Consider the following 25,147-nt stretch of genomic DNA (forward strand, 5'->3'; position numbering starts at 1 on the left):
TAGGAAAGACAAAGTTTTTATTTTAAATAGAGTCAATTTTAAAAACAAACAGTAATTTCAACATAATCAAACACAAAGTGCTTTCACACAAAGCAAATTATATCCTGCATTTGTTTGTCCAAGGTAGGTTCAACAAAGCAGGTACAGTCCATAGATCATTCCATACACAAGAGAACAAACACAGGCTTTGCGTTTAAGGGAACACAACTATAGAAGGGGCAGCAGAAAGCTTTGCAGAATTCTGAATTAGAAGGAAGAGCTGCCAACATTGTGTCCTATTCTCAATCCATACAAGGAACTTAAAGAGAATCAACGGACTGTGCACATAAATCAAACCAAACATTTTTATTTGGTGTTTTGCATTCTGGCGCCACCACCTCAGATTTTCCAACCATCACTTTGGAGAGAAAAGGGGAGCTAAGGGAATAACAAGTGGAAGACTTACCAAATGAATATATGGCAGGATTATCCAGGCCAGACTGACGGGGCACTAAAAGAATTAAAAACCCTCCCCACCACGCAAGCAAATCCCAAGTTTGGAAACACTGTGAGCTTCATTGCTTCTTTCTGTCTTGCTCTGACAATAAACTGAAAAGCAGCACATTTTCTGTGACACCCAGTGGGGGAACTCTGCTTCCCAGTAAGGCACAGGACTTGCTTGTGTCACCAGTACAGAAAATTCAATGCAGCATCACCCAAGCCCTTCAAGAAGATGGAGAGCACTGTGGTGGTGCCCCAGCAGACAAAATCACTTGTTGGTACCACATCATCAAGATGGAAAGCTACAAAACTAGCAGCTTTTTATCTCCATCATCTTCTTTCCAGTTAGTAGCTGGTGATGTAGGGCACATGAAGACCAGAAACCTTTTCCAAATACACAGGGAAGCTCTTAAATCACTTGCACACTGACTCACAAGCAGCAGTAGTTTACAAAACCTAATTAAGACAAGGCCTAGAGATCATACGTGATCCACAAAGTTACTGGACTTCAAACCTAAAGTACTGAAAGACTTTTGAAAAACTAACTTATACCGAATATTTACAGAATACATGTTTGGCAAGAACACTACATGCAGTATTTTTTATTTGTTTTATTTGATTTTCACTTTTACAGATATTAATACACTGTTACCAACACAGCCTTTTTTAAATATCTGCCTGCCTTTTCTGGACAGCTATCATTTAGCTTGGACATTAGGAAGAAGATTTTTACAGAAAGGGTGCTCAGACATTGGAATGGGCTGCCCAGGGAGACGGTGGAGTCACTGTCCCTGGAGGTATTTAAGAAAAGATTGGTTGTGGTATTCAGCACCACAGTCTGTTGGTAAGGATACAGGTTGGACATGATCTCAAAGGCCTTTTCCAACCCACTTGATTTTGTGATTCAGTGATATGCATCAAAATGTTGTTTAATCAAGTTGCTTATGACACAGAAATTATTTTAACCTTCAGAGCCTCACTCCTTAATTTTTTGTGATTATCCTCTTAAATAAGCATATCCAGCTTAAGTTTCTAAAAGCAGAACTCATCTTTCATTTAATTTAGAAAAATCAGAAAAACTCCTTAACAAACATTTTACCTTCTTAAAAAAGAAACAATAATTAACAAGCAGATCAACAACTAAAAGTCCAGGTGTTTTATTTATGTGTTTCAGGTGCAGTTCAAGACTTAAGATAAGGCTGAGGTTTGTTTATGATCGATCAGCTGACTTAAGTAAATGTACAAGAAGTTTTCCAATCTTCTAACCAAGGCTCTCTGGGCATTTCCACTGGGGTGAAGAAAACACTTCACAGACTTTCTATCAGCAGTAAGAAAGCCTGCAGCCTAACAAAAACTACTGAACAAATACCTTCTATATAAATTATCTTTACTTCAGAAACATGACTAGACTTGAAACTGGAAAGAAAATTCAGATACTAAAATCAGTCATAGTTCATTTGCACAACAGCCTGAGTTTTCCAAGTGGAAAAGCTTTCACCAAGAAGGAAGAAGCCTTTAGGTTTGGTTCTCTTCCAACTACAAAAGTTTTAAAATTAATTGTAGTCCTCGTGAAAAGACGACAACAAATGATTTCTTTTTTTCCAAAGAGGAGCACCTGTCTCTGAGGCAATTCCCTGCAAGTTTGTAAACAGTGCTGCTGTCAAAGCATGAGCCTAAACAGCTCTCCATACACATCCTCCTCTTGTTCTGTGCTGAGATTTCACGGTCTCAATGCAAACAATGCAACATGCCTGAGACAAGATGAACTGAAGAACATCACCAACCTGTTCTGTATAAAGCAAAAAGGGAAACACTCCATTGCCCTCCACTGGTGCTGGACTGAGTGGCCCATACAGATTAGGTATGCTTCTTACAGACCTAAGTGGGACTCCTCTCAAGCAAATGCATATTCAAACCAACTAGCAATAAACATTACTTTTTATTGGTTTCCAGTGACAGGATGCACAGAAAAAAACAGGAAGTCTCCATGAAGCTTCAACGAGGGCTTGTAGAGGTGCTAAACAAAGTCAGCAACCAATGTTTGAACACTGCCTATAAACGTTTGTAAGAACCAACAAGAGCACTACACTTTGGGCAGGTGTGATCCACATCCTTTAGGGCATCAATGCAGAAAGGAATTAAGCAGCAGCCTGCTACACACCTGCAAAGGCAAAAAAAGAGAAAAACACTGCTTTACCACTTTTTATACACACGAGAAGGTAAAATGTATTTTGTCCAAAAGCAGTCAGTAAAACTGGTGCCATAAGCTTTAGGAAGAACACACGTGGCTACAGAGTCCATTACCATAATGCTCCAGAACTGCTTTAAGGTCCTGTAGGATACAGATGCAGATATAGGCTAACCACAAAGGCTCAGATCCCACACAGAGAAAGCGAAGTTGTACGTTAGAGCTAAAAAAAGTCAAGGTAGAAGTGCAAATCAGAGTTGACCTACCCCAGCAAGCAGAGGCCACCACATGACAGCCAGGTCAAAGCTCCTGCGTCGTAGGAGAGACGTGTCACCATCATCTGGTTACAGGAAGGGCAGCACATCTGAACTGGGCGGTCACAGAACACTACTGGCTGCTGCACATACACCGTCTGAACAGTAACTGAGCAGAGAAACAGCTGTTCACTCCATCAGGAACAGGAAAAAGAGTAGTAGTCAACCTCCTCTAAACCAGGTATAACTGAAATATTCAGGGCTCAGAGCAATGAAATACACAACAAGAGAAATCACCACGGCATTTCCTAATGTAGAAATACACAGTCTTAAAAATAAAGCTGCACTAAAAACTGCAGAAAGCCAAAGGATGTTATTGATATCAGTGCACACTGAGGGATTCACAAAAATTGATTCACCTTATTCTCTTCAAAAGTATTTTTTGGCAGGTGGTGAACACCTGTGAACCACGGTATTTCATCTTCTGACCTATTACCCAGCCACTTACCACCTTAACATGAGGTTCAGAAGAGTTTTGGAGGCTTACCGGGGTTATTTACTGGTGGAGGTTGTCCCATGTGTGGGGGAGGGTTCATTCCCTTCCCATCTGGCTTCTGGCCAGGGCCAGGGACAGGATAGGGGTGAGGATAGTTCATATTGATTCCCACGGTTTCCTCATAAGAAGGTGGTGCAGATGGGACAGCGTTGCCACTTGGAGCAGACATCATATCTAAAACATAGAGAAAATCATAAGGCATTATTTATTAAGTGCAATTGAACAATAATTAGTCTCAACTCAACAGCAAGAAGATAACTAGATTAAAAGGAAATTTTGTCATCATAAAACAAATTGGATGGTATTTGTTTCTGATAGTATTAAATGTTAATCTTGATTTCACTGTTGTTGTTGTTGCCTACTTCCCACTTCCTTTTCACTGGGAATTTTTTACACTTTGTCCCAACATCAATTCTTCCTTTATAAAATAAAAATACTAAAGCAGGGAGGTGGAGCATCTTTATTAGTATACTGAACTATCTAGCAGTCTCCTAATTCTCCAAGAACACTATTTCTAATCCCTCTTGTTCACCTGAAAAACTGAACAGTATGATAGGCCACACGGTAACTGCTAAGCAACATGAGCTTGGTTTGTGGTGAAGCTTAAATATTTAAAAAATACTATTTACCTCTGCTGTAATTTGAAATAAGAAGTATTTATACTGAAGGGAAAAGAAATCCAAATAATTAAGCACGTCCAACCAAACTGAAAGCTTTTACAACTATCAAATATGTCTAAGTTTGTCATTTTTGCTTGTTAGCAACATTTTAATAGGTTTGCAGTGCAATTTTTCCTCCACCAATTGTTATTTTGTTGCAGAGGATAGAAATGCTAACCACTGCCAAGAAAGGACTGTGGTTTCAATGCAGACTTCCTCTCCTCCTCCCCACCTACCCACTTCCCATAGTCTGCCCACCATTTTCTTCGTGGAACAAGGTCTCACGGCATCAATGCTGACCAAGCACCTGCCTTTTCCCCTTGCTCCTAAGGACCATCAGACAGCTCTCCAAGAGCCACGCTCCATTCTGCTGTCGTACATAGGATCCCTCAGTACACACGCAAGTCTTTTCACTCAGTACTATCTGGGAAAGACGACCTGTATTTGGAATATTAATCCTATGGTGCTATGAAAGTTATATAGGAGCTCCAATTACCCATAGCACTACTATGAATAAAAGAAGGGAAATTGCACTGATGCGATTTGCAGGTACAACATGACAAAGAAAAAAGACAACATGCAAAGACAAAGAATTTCAGGTGTAAGTATCTGTTTAGGGCTGGTGCCACTCCATCCACACAAAGCTCATGTGAGACCCAGTACACAAGTTTCCAACAACAACACAAGCCTTTCTACTCTCCAGAGCATGGAAAAGTCCCTGGAATACTGCTGCTTATCTTCCTCACACAACACAGCCTTCATCAGGATTTCAGTGAAGTCTATAAACACTTCCATAAAGAACTTGTCACAGGTTCACTCTTCCAGGTTACACAGGACTAATTTGCTGCACTGGAGGCCTGAGATACACCGGCAACACCAATGTTTATATATTTCAGGAGTCCCACAGTGTTCCCAGCAGACTTAGCAGACATGTGGAAAGGTGTATTAGAAAGGGAATTGTGTACTCACTCAAGTGTGGGTTTTGTAGTAGCCCTGTGGCCAGGACAAACTCAGGAGCTGGTACAGAAGAACAGACGTGGCTACAGGTGCTGCAGCAATAATTGTGGTGAGCCTGGGACAAAAAGATTCCTTCCCACCTTTCTCACACTCACACCACAGCTTTGGCAGAATGAAGAGGGAACAAGACAGCAGCCGAAGATGTTGAAACTCAGTAAGTTTTTGTCATAACAAGTATTTCACAGCTATACTTTAAAAAAAAATTGATCTTATGTTTTCTTTAGAAAAGAGAAGTTTTCTCCTTGTGACTAAACTGCAGAGTTGAATCATGATCTACTGCCCCCACTCAGTGTGCTGGTTTTGGCTGGACAAGAAGCCATGAGAAGACACTGCCAGAACAGCTGACCCTAGCTGACCAAAGGAGATTCCAGACCATAAAGCAATCACACTCAGCAATAAAACCAGGAAGAAGGTTGTTGGGAGGGAAATACTGCTCAGGGACTGGCTGGGCATCACTTGGTTGTTGGTGAGCAATTGTTCTCATTTGCTTCACTTGCTGGATTGTACTTCTCTCTGTTACTTTCCTTTTCATTACAACTATTAATTTTTTATTATTATTATTATTTTATTTTGATTATGAAACAGTTCTTATCTCAAACCATGAGTTTCCCTTCCCTTCCAATTTCTTCAGGGGTTCAGTGAGTGAGCAGCTGTGTGGTGCTCAGTTGTCAAGTGGGGCTAAACACACAGCTACTTCTGCTGCTCAGCTCTGCTTCACTGACAAGCCAGTTCAAAGAAACTGAAGAACACCCTTTCTCAGATTTCAAAATGATCATAACTTCTAGCATGAACACTTCTAGTCTTGGTATTTACTTATTTTTAAATTACGTTGCACGTTCATTTCTTACCACTAAGTGTTTTTGAATGACCATTTCAATTTATACGTGATCACTGTGCTTTTTCTGCACTTTCACTTTTTCTTTTTCTGAAGACAAACATGAACAGGTCTCAGGTCCTCACAGCAAACTGTGGGACCACTTTTTTCTAAAGTTTCAAATCTGTAGCACAAATAACACCAACAAAGTACTACAGTGAAAAGTAAAAACCTAAAAACATGTATGAATCCCTCCAAGTTATCTATCAAACAAAAATTCCTAAGAAACATCAAGATGACAGCGGGACCACAAAAAAGCCTCTTCAAAATACTGAGCACTGTAGATGTAACCACAGCTTCAGCTTTTCATTTTGATTTTTCTAATGTCCCTTCTGCAGTAAATGTCAATTTTGAAGATATATTTGAACCATCACTTCATTCAGCCAGTGCAAATGTGCAAGTGTGTTTCACACTTCAGGTCTTGACAATTAGGCTGGGGACAAGGGAGAAAGAAGCCAATAGCCCACCTCTCTGCTTGGTATGTCAAAGACCAACCAACCAAAAACCCATCCAGTAAAGAACTGCTTACAGTTACAGCTATCCTAACCTAGTCTGGCCAAACAAATCTGTTGGTGCCCTTCTCTTAATCTCTTGCTAAAATTTGACACAATCCTTAAATTAAACAATTCCTACACAGTCCTCTTCACTAGAAATCCCAAGTTGCCCTCCAACACCGCGGGTGGTTTAGAGGGCTCCCTACACATCAGAGCCTAAGACAGCTACTGGTCAACAACACTGAGAATAAAATACAAGCTGAAAGGTTATTTTTTTAACAGCCCAGCAGGATATACAGGTTTATCAGAGCACTCGGATTTTTGCAGTGCAAAGTCCTAACAGCGCTTTCTTGGACCACCAACTTCATCTGAACTCTGGACAACAACCTCCTAGTTTACCAAACTGCTGAGAAATATTATCTCAAAGTTGTTTAAATTTCTCAGGCATTTGTGAGAGAATAAAATTCAGTAATCACAACGAGAAAGACTTTGACATATTATTTCAGGAAGAACCAACGGCATTGAGGTCACACTGAATGCTATGCTGGCAAAGTAGAAATAGTACCGCACTGCTGGCAGGAGAGATTTCAGAGGTTAGTGTGTTACTTCTCCCAGGTAATCAATAGTTTCGGAATAATCCAGTGAGTGGCCTCCTGTGAGTGACCCCCGCCTTGGGACAGGGCAGGGCCGGTCCGGGAGGAGCTGTGCCGGGCGGCTCCCGAGAGCATTCCCCGAGGGAAGGGCCACCTTCCGCCAGCCGCACTTGGGGAAGCGAAACTCCGGCTTCGCTCGGCCCCCGCCCGCCACGCCGAGTGCAGGAGCCGTCGCCCACGGCCTCTCCCGGACGGGACCGGGACCGGGCCGCTCGGGACACCGCTGGCCCGTGAATCCCCAACCTGCTCCCGGCGCCCCGGGGGCTCCTGCGGGGCGGGACCGGCCCCCGAGCCGCGGCTTCTCTCCCCCGCCCCGCAGCCGGGCCGGAGCGCTGGGAGCGGCCCGGGGGGGCAGCGCTGGGGCCCGGGAGCAAAGCCCCCCCCGCCCGCTCCGCCCTGCCCGCGGCACCGCCGGGCTCCGGGCGGAGCGGCACAGCCCTTACCGTGCCGAGCCGTGCCCGCCAGCCCTCCTCGCCTCTCCGCTCCTCTCCGCTCGGCCGGGTGCAGCCGCCGTCACAGGGCTCGTCCCGTCCCGTCCCCACCCGCGTTTCCTCCTCCCCTTCCCCCTAGAGCCGCGAGCGGGCGCCGCGGGGGTTGCTCGGGCGGGCGCTGCGCTGGCCGCGGCCCGGCCCTGCCCCGGGAGCCGCCTCGGCCGCTCCCCCGCAGCCAGCGGTTCCCGGCAGCGGCGCGGCGGGGCGGGAAGGGAAGAGGGAAAAGCCTGTGAAACTACGGGCACTCCTGTATTTCGTAGGCATTTCGCAGTCAGTCACGGCGATCGGGAACTCCGCGGCTTTCGCCAAGAGCTCGCTCAGATGAAACCAGTAATCTACTTTCCCGTCAGCAGCGCAGCCAAGCACCGTGTTCTGTAACACTGCAGGGAAGTCACTTCTCTAATTCTACAATACCCCATATGTTACCAGAGCAGGTATTTCAGACCTGCTGTTCAGCATAAAAGAACACATAAAATGATCAACAAAACTTTCAAGTTCAAGATTCGGTGATTTTAGGTAGTGCCTTTACAAGCAACTGAATTGGATTCAGTCTTTGGAAAACACAAGAGTATGTCACTCCTTCCTCTATCCAGCTCCAAGATAACACAAAAGTAAATTCTGACCAGATCCCTAAACGGGCTTCAAAAGGGACTGCTTCACACGCTGGTTTGTGTGAATCTACCTTAGACTGAAGGGACTTGATAAACCCTGTGGGTTATCAGCAGGGACAGTTCATAAGGCCTTCTGGATGAAAGGATCTAAACTCTGTTCAAGTCTATTTTTGTATTTAAATATTTTCTTGAACCTTGCCCTAAAGAACACACGTAAAGCTTCAATTCAAGCCCATCCTGGAGAAGGAGTCAGGTGTTATAGGATAAAAGGAGGTCTTACCCAAAGTGATGAAAAACCCAACATGAAGCTCTGCAGTCACAGTAATTTACTGAATCACCTGCAAGTATGGGTGCTTGGGGATGTCATCAGATGTTGAGAGTATTGAGGGCATGAATACTCCAGTCCCCCAGTTTGGGGGGAACAGGGAGAGGCGTGTGGAGTGTGACTCATCAGCACTGAAATAAAAGCTAGCCTTAGAGGTGAATAAATTTACACCATTATCAAGAAATCGCATTATATATTATTTTTCTCAGGAGCAGAACATGAGCAATTTGGGCTTTGGTGCCCTGGATTAACTAAAATGGAATAATTGTTCTCTTACTAACTAAATCCCCTTCCCCAGGTGGCTATGAGCAGCTTAGGAGCCACAGGAGAAAAGCCATGACTGAACACAGCTCCCAGGGTGAAATAAGGCATGACCTTCAATTGAAAGCCTTACTCCAGCTGCCATGTTCTCTCACTGTTGTGTTTTGCATCGAGCCTAGGCCAGCTTGTGCTCCTCCTTGGGGACCCCAATAACATTTCTCCTTTTTGCCCTAGTACTGGTACGTGACTGTATTTTCTCTCACTATCCATCCTCATTCTCACCCTGCTCACCATTTGCTAATTCTGCCTTTCCAATCCACTGGGCAAAAGAAGCATCAGCTTTAGCCAGTCCGTGGCTAACCTGGTCACCACAGTGCCTGTAAGCATGTGGAAAATTACACAGAAGTCACAATTAATGGAACGTTGTGTAGTGGTCAGTGGAACAATTCGGTCAATCCAGTCAATGGGCTCTGTGGCCACCTAAAGTAACAAATTGTAACACTTTTCTGAGGAATATGTATATCCTTGCTAATAAATACTTGTACCATCCTGAGCCAAGTGTGCACCTTAGGCAGAGTTGTCCTGTCCATCTGGCACCATAAAAAGTAATGCCCTTAATACTACAATGCTTCTTAATACTACATTGGTGTTAAGGAGTTTTATTCCTGATTCTCAGTGAAAAATTCACAAATTTCTTGTGGAAAAAATGGCAGGTTTGTTGTGGAGAATTGATGAGGCTGGTTCAGTGAGGACACGAGTTGAGGTGCTTGCTTATATTACACCTGACTTGAGAGAGGCTTAAGCACTGCGTGGTGTCTGGGGTAAAGTGTAGGACTCCCAGTCCAGTGTCTCACTAAAGCAGAGTGTGTGCTCCCACACTGGTATGGAGACAGGGCCCCAAGCCCCTAATCCACACACTGCAGGCCTTAGTAGAAGTAGAAATCTGGTCCTGTGAGGAGATGCTTGGCCAGCAGGCTGAGGAAGGGGATTCTGTCTCTCTGCTCTACTCTCATGAAACTCCACGTGCAGGGCTGCTGTGGCCCACAACCTAACAAGGGCATGGAGCTGCTGAAGCGAGTCCAGAGGTGACCATCGAGGGCTGCAGCACCTCTGTTATGGAGACAGGCTGGGAGAGCTGGAGTTGTTCAGCCTGGAGAAGAGAAGGCTCCAGAGTGGCCTTACTGTTCCTTTAGTACTTCAAGGGGGCCTACAAGAAAATTTGGGACAAACTTTAGCAGGGCCTGTTGCAGCAGGAAGAGATATGATAGTTTTAAACTGAAGAAGGGTTCAATCTAGATTAGATATAAAAAAGGAGGCTTTTACAATGTGGGTGGTAAACCACTGTCACAGTTTGCCCCGAGAGGTGGTGGATGCCCCTGGAAACATTCACGGCTGGGTTGGACAGGGCTCTGAGCAACCTGGTCTACTGAAAGTGTCTCTGCTCATTGCAGGGGCCTTGGACTAAATGATATTTAAAGGTCCCTTCCAACCCACACTGTTCCATGATTCTTTGATGAGGATGTGCAACTGTAAAATGTTGATACAGGAGTAAAGATGATCAAACAAAGGTGGGATGACCTTTACTGCTGCCTCAGCTGAGTGGAGGAGGAAGCAATACTGAAGTATCATGTTTCTGTTCTGCCTTTGATTCAACCATTAATCCTAACTGACCAAAGATAATCAAAACCCTCATTTATCTCTCATTTACATATGAAACCTGCACCAACATACAACTGAGAAAGTGCCTTCCTCCTCACTAAGATGGAAGCAAGAGGTAACCAATTATATTTGACTACAGCCTCACCTCCATTTATCTGAAAATATAAAATTGATATTTGGACTCCTCCATGCAGGGGATGAGAATATGAGCCCATTTCATAGACAAGTGGATGGTTTTGCTCCTCTCTCCTCCCCAAAGGAGAGATGCCCCTTTAGTAAGTTTTGTGTCTCTGTGTCAGACCATACCTGGGTGAAACTAAGCTTAATTATCTGTCAAGTGTAATGAAAAAGTGGATTTTTAATTTAGCTCAAAGCTGACTTAGCTTAATTACCCATTGGCTGGTGCTAATGCAGTAACACCATTTATCAGTCGCAATTCCTAATCTGTATTCCTGTTGCTTCAATAAGTAGCACTATTTGTGCATCTGAGATTGTGGATGTTCTCATTAAACACAACCAGACTACAGTGCCAAATTGATAAAAAAAGGAAATTAAGGCCAGCTGCATTCAGCCCCTCTGATCTCCAACACAAGTGGGATTATTCTGTGCCAAATTTCCTGCTCTAATGGAACAGAGCTGCAGCCCAACAACCTACCTGGGCTGGCCCCCAGGAAAGCCACCCAGCTTCCCCGAAGCTGCCACCTGCGCGTTGGCACCTGCAGAAGTCCCCTTCCTGCAGCACGCCAGCTGACTGGGTGGGGACACAGCCAGTGGCAGCTCAGGATGTGCATGAGGAAATGGGGCTATAAACTGATACAGCATCCTATGTCCCTCCCCTTCCCCGTGAACTGCGTACCTGGAGATTATAAACATAACTAGTTTTTAAAAAATCGTAAGACAAAAGGGTCCCTGGCAGTTTCAGAAGCCTGGCATACAAATGCAGAGGATGTAACAGAAGAGCTCTGCTCCATCCCCAGTCCCGTGGCACGGTGTGATCAGCAGCCCCACCTGCTCTACTCACTGTTCAGCTTCTCTCTGCTTTACTGAGCCATCACCAGGGCTGCTGACAGCCCTGGAAATGTACACAGAATACAGTGGATATTTTGTCATCACACTGATTGCACACATGCTATTGCAGAACACCAGCAGATGTCAGTTTAGCCCCAAAAATAATTGCATGCTGGATTTACTAGCCCTTGCTTTTCCAGCAGTAGACTTCTGTAAAAGAAGCTAAATGAAGTTCAAAAGCTGATGTACATTTAAGAGCCTGTTAGCCGTATTTTACATACTGTAACATGTTCTCAATAACGTGTAAAATAAGTAAACCTTAATCTCACTTTAAATTTCTCCTGTCTGGAAATCACAGGACTTGCACACATACTAATAATTTTTTTAAATGTGTGTATGTCATTTCGCCTATACTGATTTCTTGACGCTAGATAAGAATTTCCATGACTTTTGATCACTTCAGCAATACTAGATACTTATGGAGTTGTACCAGAATGCAGTTTCAGACCAACAATCAATGTACAAATAATCCATGTACAAAGACAGATTTAAAGAGAAGCAAGGTAGATACATTAAGCCAAACAATCTGAAAGAATGTTTGTTTTTTCTCCTTTGCTGCTGCAATGGCTGATTCAAGTTGCTGAGCAAACAAAAACAAAACTCCAACACAATTTCAACAGTACAATGATACAAGTGTTGAAGTTCACACGAGAAGCCTCAAAGATGACAAGAAGATCCCACACTTCAGTGCAAAATGCAGATTTACATTGCTGAGGTGTCCTCAAAGCACTGGTGAGACTGGTGCAGGATAAATTAATTTCAGCTTCCACATGGTCATCTCCAACCCTGCTGGGCAGAGGAGCAATAGCTAAAGGAACCACTTGAGCTCAGGGGCTTTGCTGAACTCAGAGTTTAAGGGTTTCATCAGCTTCCAGACCCACTCACTGGTAACTTCAGCACTTTCTGATTTCACTATGCAGACAACAGAGTTTATCCTCTAGGCTGCTTCTGAATGAGTGCACATAAAACCTTCGGCAACGATTAAAACTAAGTACAACCATAATATACTTCCTCTCCTGTATTATTACTGCAAAACTCCAGGTCAGAAAATACTTCAGAGCTAACTACTCCATCATTAACAGCTTGCAGAGACAGGCCTGGGTAACCCTGCTGTACTGTTTCTGCTTGGGTGAGCTCTGTTCAATATAACCAACTCTCCCAACATGTCCTGTTGTCAAACAACCTCACATTAGAGGCGCCAAATTCATGGGAAATTGTGGTGGAGTTTGCTTGTGTGAGTGAGAGCAGAGCCTGGGATCAAAGGTGCTAGGAGGTGGGTTACCTTGAATGCTGGTTTCTGCACTTGGCTTAAAAATAATCTAAAAAGCTGTGATAGAGGCTTTGCAGTGTTCATTTGGGAGTTAATAATTTCAAGTTTGACTATCCCCAAATAAATTCTGTGATAGAGGGAAGAGAAGGAGAAAAGAGGGAAAAAAAAAAAAAAAAAAAAAAAAAAAAAAAAAAAAAAAAAAAAAAAAAAAAAAAAAAGAGAGAGATAGAGAATAGGTAGACCACAACTATGTCTACACCCTCCCTTTCAGAAACTCCGTCCTGAAGATAAATACCCTTCAGACCAGCCACTCAGACACATCTGCACAGTGCTCTCTGGTGAGCCAGGCTTGAAGCTGAGCTTTCCTGACCGATTCGTTTCATCTACAAATGTTGGTCGTATGTGGGGTAATATGCTTACGAAAGATTCGAATATTAATGGATTTACCACATTAAACAGAAGCAGTACAACAAGTCTAAAACTCCAAATGATCCCCCAGGAATGCACTGGATTGACAACATTGTGAAATTAATCCAAATCTAAATATTAGTACTTTGCTGTCCTTCTAGCATTGCTTCCTTCTTAATTACCAACTCCCATAGTGTTATTTGATCATCACAGAATCACAGGATCACAGAATATCTAGGTTGGAAGAGACCTTCAAGATCAAGTCCAAACCAACTAATAACAGCTTCCAGACTGCAACATAGAATACAGCAAAATATTTAAGTATGTAAATCATATTATCTCCCCTAGAGAGTGAGACAGAAGTGTGGTGTCAAAAGAGGTAATGATAGATTTCTTTTTCTCAGAACACTTGGCACTTCATGTAAAGAATTACATGGAGAATAACCATTCACTGCCAGTAATGGTTCTCCTAGTATGAACAACCAAAAGAAATGGTTATGATAGAAAAGCTTCACCCTTAAAAACAGCAGGTCTGTCCTGATTAAGTCATCCATTATTTGATGGATTATCTGTTAATGCCATAACAAAACAGAGAGGAAAAATTATGATTCTCCAACCATTTACCTTTCAAATTCATCTTCCTACTCCCTTGACACGGTACAGGAAGGATGTGATTTTAAAAATAAAGTTCCCTGCTTACTTTTCCTGTAGACAGAACTGAAGCATGATTTCCACTGCTCTGATGTCATTGCTGAATGAAGTGGTGCAAAAATCCCTTCCTCCAGAATAATGCCTGACCTGCTCTTTGGCCAAGCTGTGGTATAACCTTGGCATAAATCAGCCTTGCCAGCTCTTGTGTTCTGACCACTGAAATCATTGATCTAAATCTTAAAGTGAAGCTTCCTGCTATTTTGCTTGAAGCAGCAGCCAGACATGTTTTCATGAAGTGCTTTGATCCAACTCGGTGGATCTAAAGTGAGTAAGGAATGATCACTATTCTCTTGTGCATAATTCTGATACAATATTCACACAGCTGTCATCTGGACACCAGAATTATTATGATCTAGTTGGGATACAGGCAAGAAATACAGAATTATGTATAAAGATTGAGACCATATTACTAAAAATTCATAGATATCCAATAAGGCTTTCCTTCAGGCCTCAAATGTCCACTTCTCTTAAAGTCTGTTTCTAGCATCACTCACAGATTATGTACAAAGCTAGACTCTAATAATCATTTATTTTCTTACTCTCCTCTCACTTTATGAGTTATTGATATTGAATGATGTATAGGTTTATAATTTCTACGGTTTTTTACTTAGGTTATGTGATTTGAGGATAGCTTTGACATTATGTTTAGCATTTCAGTTCCTCACCTCTGGCAGGACTGCTTTCATTGAAGCTACTTCAGTGAATGTCTCAAGTCTCAGTTCGGAAGGGGTCAGTTCCCGTTTCACAAACTCAGACATTATATGTCATATTGTGTCACTTGAAACTGGTTGTGTGTAGGAAGCAGCAAACCAGGAAGCTTATCATCTGGGCAAAGTATCATAGCTACAGAGCTAAAATAGCAACAGCAATGTGAGCATTAACAGCCATTTACCGAACAAATGACTAATCATGGTGAAATGCAATCTCATCAGCCATTGCTACACAGTAAGAAAACGCTTCTCCAAATTTTCGTGCAGCCTCGAGTGGCTTGTTACACTGGATGCCAAATGTTTAGGACACTCCTCACTTGAAATAAATCCTTTGTCTTTCAGACTGATCCTTTATGATAAACGAAGCAATCAGTAAACTGAATACGCTTACAAAGACGAGTAATAAAGATAAGTGAACTAGAAAGCCTCACGTAGGCTGTGGAGAGCTGGCTGATCTGTTGGGTGCAGAGATTCTGCAAGTCTTGATTGTATGCACAGCTCCTTCTGAATTTGCCCTGCAGCAAAATCATGTGTTCTGTGACACAATCACAACAGAATCTAACAGTAACTAAAAATAAACTGCTTCTCTGCAAATTTATGCCTCGGTTTAGTCCAGCTCATAAATAACTGTCCAGCACTGGTAAGCACAGTTCCTTATGATTATCACACTGTGCACAACCTCATTAATCGTCATTAGAGCCAGCTATTTTAGAACCTTCAAACACTTGCAACACTTGGGTTTAGTCCCAGATGATTGTTTAGTAAGTCCCAGATGATTGTTCTCCGAGCAGCTTACGTTACCCTCATTTGTATATCTGACCCAGCCACTTTGCCACTTCCTCGATAGCTTTCAGCACTCCAGAGTTGCCTCACAAATCCATTACAAGGAGCTGGCTCCTCCGTGGCACTAATTCTGTCACACCTAGGGGTGGGAGAGCTTGGTAATTGCCACCTCTCCAGTATTCCTGCAGGGTATTCCTGCAGGAGCAAGCAAGAACATCTGCACTAAAGCCAGGAATGGCTCTGCTCACCTGTAGGGCAGACACAGCACAATGAACCTTAATGTTTCTTTAATCAGATACCAGTAGTGACAATTAGTCCACTTTTATTAATTAAATCAAATTTAAATTACGATCCTTTTTTTATTTTAAACAAAAAATTGAGTCCAAATTACATTTTAAGTCACACCAAGAGTTGAACCTGTTTCTTGTTAGAACTGTACTTTCAATGTAACAGCAAAACCATCATCTTTGTAACCAATTTTTTAAAATTTTACATACTTGTTTTTGGGAACATTTAACATAAATTTTAGAAAAACAAGCAGTAGGCTGTCCCTAAAGGATTTTTACAAAAGGAAAATTATCTCATTGAGCAATCATAATATTTTCACAAATACTGGGGGCATGAGAGCCTTCCCCATAAAATGAATCCTTATTGCTTTTGGAAAGGATTTTTCACTCACTAAAGAGTTGCATTTGCATTCTACCAAGAAAGAATCAAGCTAGTATAGATCAATAAAGAATATTTTTAATTTCAAATAAAAATATTTGTCCAAGTTGTTTATGTCCATAATAAGAAGTGTATTTTTGCTTTCAGATTTGAAGAAAGGGAATTTCTAAAATTATTTTCTCATTGTTGGCATGTAGCAATTGACAGATTTCTCAGAATTACTTCTGATTGGTTCTCAGATTAACATTTTAGATAATTGATTCAAACTTAATTAAACAGAAAACTGCAGAGAATTTTACATTTGATAGTTTTGCAGCTGGTAGCAAGTAGAGCAGAGGAAATAAAGCATCCTCAAAAGTAAGGGAACCAAACAAACTCAAGTAACTTCAATTGAAAAATAAGTCTTCACGAAGAAAGATTGTTTGCATTGAGTTACAAATAATTAATCAATTTTATCACACACACAAAATATTATGGTCTTCAAATATTTGTCTCAAGGATTCAGACATAGTGGCTTGTCCACAAGATGGCAGGCACTGTATCCAGAAGGGACTGACACAGAAACGTGCTTTGTAACTTCTGTGGGGCAAAACCCCTTCATGGTAATTATCCTTCTTAATTTCTTTATCCTTCTAGGCAAGCACAGAAGAAAACCTGTAATTTTCTGTAATTATTGTTTTAGTTTGCTTATATAATCCAAAAATCTGCTTGCCCCGGAGAGAAGCAGACTTCAGTTCATACGGAAAATAGAAAATGTCATTCAGGGGAACCAGTTTTTCTCTTTGAGATTTCAGGTTGGAACCAAGTCAAAGACAAGAGCCAAAGGCATTGCAGGGAGAAATACTGCAACCTTACTGAAAATCTATTTCTTACAAGCCTACTGCCTAGGAGAAGCAGGCAAGAGTGGAAAGGGCTGAGGGTTTAAAGGACTGACCAAACCTGAAAGACTCAGAGTGAAGGCAAGAGTACTTCACAGGATGATAAAATTAATAACAGTCTAGAAGAATTTATCTCTACATACCTGGTAACTGAAAAGCATCAGATTCTCAGAAGCTTCACAGGTCTGTTCAGATTAAAAATAAAATCCTTCAATATTCATTTTTCCCCCCTTCAGACTGGCCTTGTTGTCATTGCAAACTGGAATTAGCCTAAACCAACACAACTGGGCAGGCTTTCGTACCCATCTGCTTTCAAGCAGTGTGAAGGAAGCTGCCCCTTGCTGCCTCTCCAGAAAACTGAAAGGTGTTTGGTCTGTGTCCTACAGGCAAACTTCCAAGGGAGAGAAAAATTCCTGCTATATGGACAACTGTACTGGATGCCTCAGAGGCCAACAGGGGGTTTGAGGCGTCACTCAGGAAATATTTTCAGCAATGTGTACATGAAGTGACTAAAATTCATGGAATTAGAAGTGCTGCAAGTACAACAGGTGCAATAAGTACAACACTGTTCCCACAAAACAAGGTCCCTTTCTAATACTGACATCCTCTTTCTGTTTGCTCTTGCTCATGCCACAGAAAAAGAGCAGAGAATCTCCTGTGTGCTGCAGGGCAAGGGTTGTTCTGTGTCAGTGCTGCTTCCTCCACCTGCCACAGCTGAAGTTTTGAGCAGAAATCACCTGGGTGCTCAGACTGTTGAGAGTGAAAGGAGAGGGTTTCAAGTAATGCCAACAAGGGCATCTCTCAGTTCAGCACAGAGACACTCAGAAGTTACAATGGACCAGTGCACAGGAAGTGCTCTGAGCTGTGAACTGGCTGGTAGTGAGTGTGAGGTGGAAATGACACTTAGAAGAAATTTATTTTAAGGTTAACAGTTCTACAGAACTTGTGAAAGTGCTCAGAAGTGCAGTGAGAGAAGCAGTTATGCACTAGGGGCATTTTCTTTTTAACCTTTAAACTAAAGAGACTAGGGAAACTTGAGACCAAATTTCATTTTACACAAGGTAAAGCAGACTTTGTGAGAGTGAAGAAATACAACTGCATACAACCATAACTCCTCCACCTCCTACTTTGCACTCCTGTGCTTTACTCCAGCTAGGAAGTGCTCCTAAGTATCTACCAGGTCGGCTTACAGGCTTGGGGAACCCCCCTAGGTCCTTGAGAATGAGAAGGTTGGGTGAGGGGACAGCTGATGGGTCAAACATTGGTAGTCTGAGTACCCAAGTTTAGTTTCCTGCTTCCTTTACTGAACTGCCCTGTAACAAAGTAATTCGAATTGCACTGCACACAGCTGCCACTGACAAAATGAGATTAATTCCTGTTAGTGAAGAAGAAAGAAGAAGCAAGAGACAATGTCCCAAATCCTCCATCTTGCTCCCATCTACTTCTATACTAAAAAACCTAAAACTGTGTAAAACTTGTGGCCTGTAATACATCTCTCAGTGTTGGAAGCCTTTCCCAAGGACTGGGATCAAAGCCAGTGTCTTCCTGGGCTCTGTGCCAGGGTCTCAGACCCCCCTGTCCAGGTCTCAGACTTCTCTGCCCAGATCTCTGACCTTCCAGGGCGACCAAAGGAACGCCCTGGACTCTGACATCTCCCCTTCCTGTTTGCACCAAAAACACCTCTTTTGCAACCCTGTCCATGGCTTGCCGTATGCATCGAAGCAAACACGGCGCAATCATGAGAAAAATTACAAGCCCTAATAAAATGTATATAATTGTTCTTAAAGATCCCTTCCACAATGGTGAAGGGTCAAACAAAGTGAACACACCATCCATCCACGATCCAGCTGCCTCTCCAAGTTTGTTCATGCTTTAATAGAGTATGGCAATCAAAGTGAACCTAATTCCACTCCAGTGCTTTCACTATCCATGAGATATTATTCCTACTCCTGATAAGACCTTTCATCAGCTCCTCCAGTCATCTTTCTCTTTCACCTAGTGCTTCCATGCCATCCCACCTCTGGAAGCACAGCAGCTCTTCCCTGGCCTCCATTCCCCAGGACACAACCCTGGCTGGCTGAGGGAGAGCCGTGGGAGCCACAGGAGGGACTTCTGGCCCTGTAGCCTTGTTCTGCTTCATCTCACAATTTATTTTTTTTCTTTCAATGCTTCTTTTTTTTTATTTCAGTCCAATCTGTTGCACTGGTTATCTGTGCACGAGATACCTGTGACTCCTTAGATATTGGAGTCAATTGCTGTACTTGAGGCTCTGATGTTGCTTCTCCCATTTTAGGATCTGCCTGTATTTGTGGCTTCTCCACACTTTGCTAAGATATGATCCCTTCCTTCTCGGAGACTATTTTTTGGTGTTTGCCCTTCTCCTGGATGAGGAATGGGGACCTGGGACTCTTGTGCAGTATGTGATTCCTGAGCACATTCAAAGGAAAACGCAGACCCAGCAGGTAGTCGTAGAACAAATGAAGGAGTATGTGCAGTGGGTTCAAAAGAAGCCTGGCTAGCTTTTCTTGAAAGGAGAAGTTGAGGGAGATGGGCTGATAAGTCTTGGCAGGATTCCAAAGTTATTCCTTGAAATTGTAGAAGAAACCATCTCATCAAATCCTTGGACAGCAGATGTGATTGTGCATGACTTGGCAGACCAGTGGTTGTTGTTGTCCGCATAGGAATGCCTTGTGAAGCAGTGATATGAATCATGTCATCATCAGTAATAGATGCTTCTCAGTAATGGATACTTCTCAGTAATGGATACTTCTTGTTGTTCCGCTTGTTGTTTTGCCTGAGCTGCTCTATGGTCCTCTAAGGTCGACAAAGGCTCTAATTGTTTTTGCTGGAATTGCTGTTTTGAAGGCTAAGTCTGCCTTGTGTATGAGACTGGAAAAAAGCGGTGCAATGTAAGGTTTCCGTCACGGAGTGGCGCTGCCGCTTCACCTGCTGTGTGCAGCATTCGCGGTGATTGCTGTAATTCGGCACCCCGCCACTCGGCGGCGATGACATCCCGGCAAGTGGCCACTGCGGGTCTGGTTCTTGTTCCAGCACCGCTGACAACAGACGCCGGGCTTGCAAAAGGTCTTCAGTTCCTGGGTACATCTGCAGAATCGTGTGAGATTTCGGACGTGCGCCCAAGGGTAAAAATGCAGCAGCTGATTCCGAATCCATGCGAGCAGGCTGTGCCGTCACCAGAACGCCGCTGGTGGGCGGGCTCGGGCTCAGTGACGTTGGTCGTGTGGAGGCGGCACCTTGGGGAAACTCTCTGCTTCGGCCACGCCCCGTCCCTGCCTGCCCCGCCTCTGCCTGTCCCGGCCTGGCGGCGCCTGGCCAAGGGTCCCCGCCCCGCTCACGCCCAGGAGCCGCCTTATCTCGCTCGCCGTGAGGGTTTGCCCCGCCCAGGGCGAGGCCGCGGCTTGGGCTCCATCCCAGCCCTTTCCGCGACGGCGCCGGCACCCGCCGCGAGTGTGTCTGGGGTTTGCAGTGCCCTGCTTGGCGCCGCCCGTCCTGGCACCTCGCCCGCGAGGCGACGCAGCTATAGCTTGGTCTGTGCCACTTCCCGTAACTTGAGCTGCGGGCACGGGCTTTGCCTCCCCCAACGCCTCGATCCCGCCAACCCGCGAACTGTTCTCCGCCGCGACCCGCCCCGTCCCGACCCGGTGCGCTTCCCCACGGCCCTCGGCCGCGCTCCACGCCCCGGCGGGGTTGGCCGGGATGGTGCGTGCCGCGGTCCCGCTCTCCGCTGCCGACCCGATCGGGACTTGTTCTCCCGACGCACTCCCTCTCCATCCCTACCGATCTGTTCCTGAGCGGGAAGGGGAAGGAGCGGTGGAACACTGTTTCGCGGTGATTGTGGGGGGGTGAAGGGGCTCCGAGGTGGGCTCTGTCTCAAACCTGCCTCCCCCCCTCCTGGGGCAAATGTACTGGGTCCGCGGAACTTGCTTCAAAATGAAGCATATCCATCTCCTCTTGGGATGGATTATAAGTTTTAACTTTCCTGGGACTGGTGTTTGTTTGGCTTCTGGGGCTTGTGGCGAACCCGCTTGTAGCAAACCCGGTGAGAATTGGAGGGTCTCTCCTCCCCCTTCGGGAAGAGTTATCAAACTCGGAGAGAGTTGCTGTCTCTCTTTCCCCGCTGGCTGGTGGCTAGCAGATAAAACACTGCCCAGGGAAAGCTGTTGGCTCTCCCCTCCTGCTGGCTGGTGGCCAACAGATAAAACGCTGTTTTCTCTCTCCCCATTACTCTGCGAGTACGCGGAGTGGGGATATCCCTTGCCAGTACGCGAAATGGCTTCCAACATGACTCTGGCTGCGGGCAAGAGCTTTAAAACTGTCTTGTCCCTCTTCGTAACTATGATACAACTCCCTATTTGCTTCCTGCCAAAATCCTGGCTCAAATAGGACATGGGCCTCACAATAAGGATAATTACAACGGACCCAGAGTAATAATGCTTGAATCTCCTTTTCGGAGAGGGTTGCAGGATGTGCAGAAACCACACCCCGTAGGGCAGATAGGATATTAAATTGTTCCTGGGAAATGGCTCCCCCCATGACCTAGATCCAACTGTTCTTACCAAAAGGCTTGGGTGCAGCTGTTGTCGAATTCGCCTCGGAGGTGTCCTGACCGCTGACCAGCAGGTTTCAGGATGACGGATTCCAGGGCCCTTGGAGATCTGTCGGTCTGGGACGAATTTGAGATTAGCTGCTCTGGTCAGAAGTGTTCCTCTTATCTTCTCTGGGGCTGACCATCTGGCTTTTTATCTTCTGAGGGCTTGCGGTGTTCGCTGTGTGCAGAAGGCTTGCTGTGCCCCTTTTGGTGCCCACCCAGGGACCTCAGTTCTCGAGTGTTATTCTCTTGAGATTACGGTGGTTTTAGAGTCCTTTGCCTTCTGAAAAGCCCTAAGTAGGACGCAAGAAAGAGACGGAGTCTTCAGGTTCTGATTTCTCAAGGTTGCACGCTTTGTTTATTATTTCTTATCTTACAATTCTTTCTGTGCCCAGCCAAGGTCTGTGCAGCTGCTCGGGCATCAGGCTACTGTCCCTCCCACTGGGAGGTCGTTATCTTTTATACTAATTATTACGTGCTCTTTATTTATAGTTATTTGCCAATACCTTCCACCTATACTAAACAGGTCATCTCTACTCTGACCCAATCTCCTTAAATTACTTTGTGCCACCGTCACCACACACAGAAAATGGAGTGAGTGAAGAAGAAAGAAGAAGCAAGAGACAACACCCCAAATCCTCCATCTTGCTCCCATCTACTTCTATACTAAAAAAAACTAAAACTGTGATTTTTCACCCTGCTATAAGCTAAACTACTATCTTTCACACTCTTATGGCCTGTAATTCATCTCTCAGTGTTGGAAGCCTTTCCCACGGACTGGGATCAAAGCCAGTGTCTTCCTGGATCTGTGCCAGAGTCTCAAACCCCCCTGTCCAGATCTCAGACTTCTCTGCCCAGGTCTCTGACCTTGCAGGGCAGCCAAAGGAATGCCCTGGACTCTGACAGCCACACAACTTCTTGCCCTGTTTTAAATACAGCTCCACTCTCTAGCAAAGAGTTTTCTTAGAACTGATGCTTCTGCTTATGTGGAAAGTGAGATTCCTTTACGCAAGGCCCAGGTTTTTCAGGCTCACAAAAAAAAAAAAAAAAAAACCAAACAAACAAACAAACAAACAAACAAAAAAAAAAAAAAAAAAAAAACCAAACCACAAATATATATATATATATATATAACAGCAACTTGTAGTAATTTCTGCATTTGAAATGTAACTTCCAAAAGAAAGACAAACAAAATACTATCTATAGACAGCAAAGATTCATTAGGACAGACAGTATTTCACTGGATTCCTGCAATTATTTCTTTACTACACACATTACTCTTAAAATCAATTTCTCCATCCTTTCCAAGTTGAATGGGATCTATGTTTTTCCACAGCAGCAAGAGCAATTTATAGCTACCCAGACCAACTGCCTTGCTGCAAAACATTGTTCTCTTCCATATCACCCATGCTCCTTTTTAATCTTTCTAAACTTTTATAAATAGATTAATTCCAGATGATTCAAGCTATTCCCTGTATGTGAACTCAGTTATGTTTTCCTTCTGTCTATCTGCATCAGGATGGCAGAACTACCATCACCCTCTTTCCCTTTAGCTCCCTTACTAATCAGACACAAGCGTATAACAACTATTAATAATTAGAGTATGGCAATCAAAGTGAACCTAATTCCACTCCAGTGCTTCCACTATCCATGAGATATTATTCCTACTCCTGATAAGACCTTTCATCAGCTCCTCCAGTCATCTTTCTCTTTCACCTAGTGCTTCCATGCCATCCCACCTCTGGAAGCACAGCAGCTCTTCCCTGGCCTCCATTCCCCAGGACACAACCCTGGCTGGCTGAGGGAGAGCCGTGGGAGCCACAGGAGGGACTTCTGGCCCTGTAGCCTTGTTCTGCTTCATCTCACAGCAGCAGCTTGCTGTTTCCATTACACAGGGCCTGCCTGGAGCTACACAAGGTACTGCTGTTTCTTCAAACCATTAAATGCATGGTCTGAAAGGAATTTATACTTTCAAGGATCCCTGCTGTCAACAGGATTTTCACAGGTTGTGAGTTAAAGAACCTATTTGCAGAAAATTACTGTGCAGCTCCTGCACAGTAATTACTCTGACAGCTCCCCAATCTCTCAAAGTGACACTAAATACACCAAAGATCAAGACCTGCTTTAAGACCATGAAATAATAAATATTAAAGTAAACACACAAAGGCATTCAAGATTGCCAGCAATACAGAATATTGCCCTTCAAAGTGGTTGGAGCTCCTCAGATGCTTCTGTGTAATTCAGAATGCTGCCTGACCACATCTAATTCAGTGCTAATTTATAGCCTTGCTTTTCTCTTGATTAGCATATAACTGAACATTAATTCAGTGATTAACCTCCAGTAGATAAAATAAATAGTTTGAAGGGGAATGTAACATACTCACAAGTGGGTTTAAGCATGGTAGTGTGCAGCTGTTTACCAAGGGCATTCAATCTCAGTTTATTAATCTTTTATCTAGATTCTCCTGAAACCACATACAAATATCTTCCTGTTTCTTTCCCTTTAGAAATCTGTAGGGCAATCTGGACACCACAGACACAGCAATTTGGAGAAGCTTCATTATAAAAAACCACATTGTCATAAACTAAACATTTTGTCCAAAAGAAAAAAAACAATGCCAATGTTTTGAACCTTAAAATTATTATGGATGTACCAAATAACAGTAGTAGATGAAAGAGAAATCACCAGTTAAAATAAAGATGAAAAAAGATGTTCGTGAAAAAAAAAGCAAGTTTTACTCAGTTACAAGAAAGGGTTAAGAAATGTAGGAGTCAAAAATACTTAAAAGTTTGCTTCTGCAGATTTTGCAATTTAGGAAAGGATTTGTGTTTCACACACACAGATGGATGTTTACCCAAACCATGCCACGGAACAAAGTGGATGCAGCCCACGTATCAAAAGTAATGGAAGTAACATTTCGTCACAGATCTTAATACAAGCGAGCTTTCCACTCCAGTGGCAAGGCCTTGAACAAATGACTGCAGGAGATGTATTCTGAGTCATGAGAACACAGCATTCTATGAAACTTTGGTTGTACTGCCACAAAGATCGGCTGCACAAAACCACCTTGGATTCTTAAAGGATGCCAGAGAAATACCTCTTTTCATAGCCACCTTGCCAGCATCACTAACAACTCTGCCTCTCACCTCCAGCACCAATGTGAATATGACACTCACCCAGCATCCCAAGCCATAGCCAAATACTGGAGTCTGTCCAGCCAGCCCCTGGACAAGCACTGGGGGCTCTCCCAGAGCTGCAGGCCTGGGCAGCTCTTCAGAGGGGATGACATAATGGCTTGCAGCTGAAAGGATCCCTTTGAAACAAGCTGTTTTTTCAGAGCTGTATGCAGCCTATTTACTCTGCTCCAGCTCATCTGGAAAAGAGGAGATAATACCAATGCTCCCACCCTCCCATGAATTGCTTGGGTTACTGAAGATGTGCTCATGACAGAAAAATGGACTGTGTAATTTTAAGTGTTAGGATTGCATATATCAAAATACAGGCTTTTAATTCACAGAAGG

General features: G+C 43.8%; 1 protein-coding gene across 3 annotated transcripts; it reads right to left on the reverse strand.

The window, feature by feature from the left end:
* Positions 1 to 24,818, reverse strand: LITAF (lipopolysaccharide induced TNF factor). 3 transcript variants are annotated; one of them, XM_040079437.2, is made up of 5 exons: positions 24,803 to 24,818; positions 21,594 to 21,918; positions 3,470 to 3,652; positions 2,935 to 3,091; positions 1 to 2,641 (listed from the first exon to the last, which is right to left on the reverse strand). In XM_040079437.2, exons 3-5 carry the CDS (start codon positions 3,648 to 3,650, stop codon positions 2,533 to 2,535), a joined length of 447 nt encoding a protein of 148 aa, XP_039935371.1. In that variant the 5' UTR covers positions 3,651 to 3,652; positions 21,594 to 21,918; positions 24,803 to 24,818; the 3' UTR covers positions 1 to 2,532. The 3 variants fall into 3 exon arrangements, with proteins under 3 accessions (XP_039935371.1, XP_039935372.1, XP_039935373.1); XM_040079438.2 differs by lacking the exons at positions 21,594 to 21,918; positions 24,803 to 24,818 and adding an exon at positions 7,619 to 7,774; XM_040079439.2 differs by lacking the exons at positions 21,594 to 21,918; positions 24,803 to 24,818 and adding an exon at positions 5,107 to 5,205.
* Positions 24,819 to 25,147: the final 329 nt, after the last annotated feature.

This window comes from Hirundo rustica, chromosome 15, assembly GCF_015227805.2.
Source record: "Hirundo rustica isolate bHirRus1 chromosome 15, bHirRus1.pri.v3, whole genome shotgun sequence".
In the NCBI taxonomy this organism is placed as follows: Eukaryota; Metazoa; Chordata; class Aves; order Passeriformes; family Hirundinidae; genus Hirundo; species Hirundo rustica.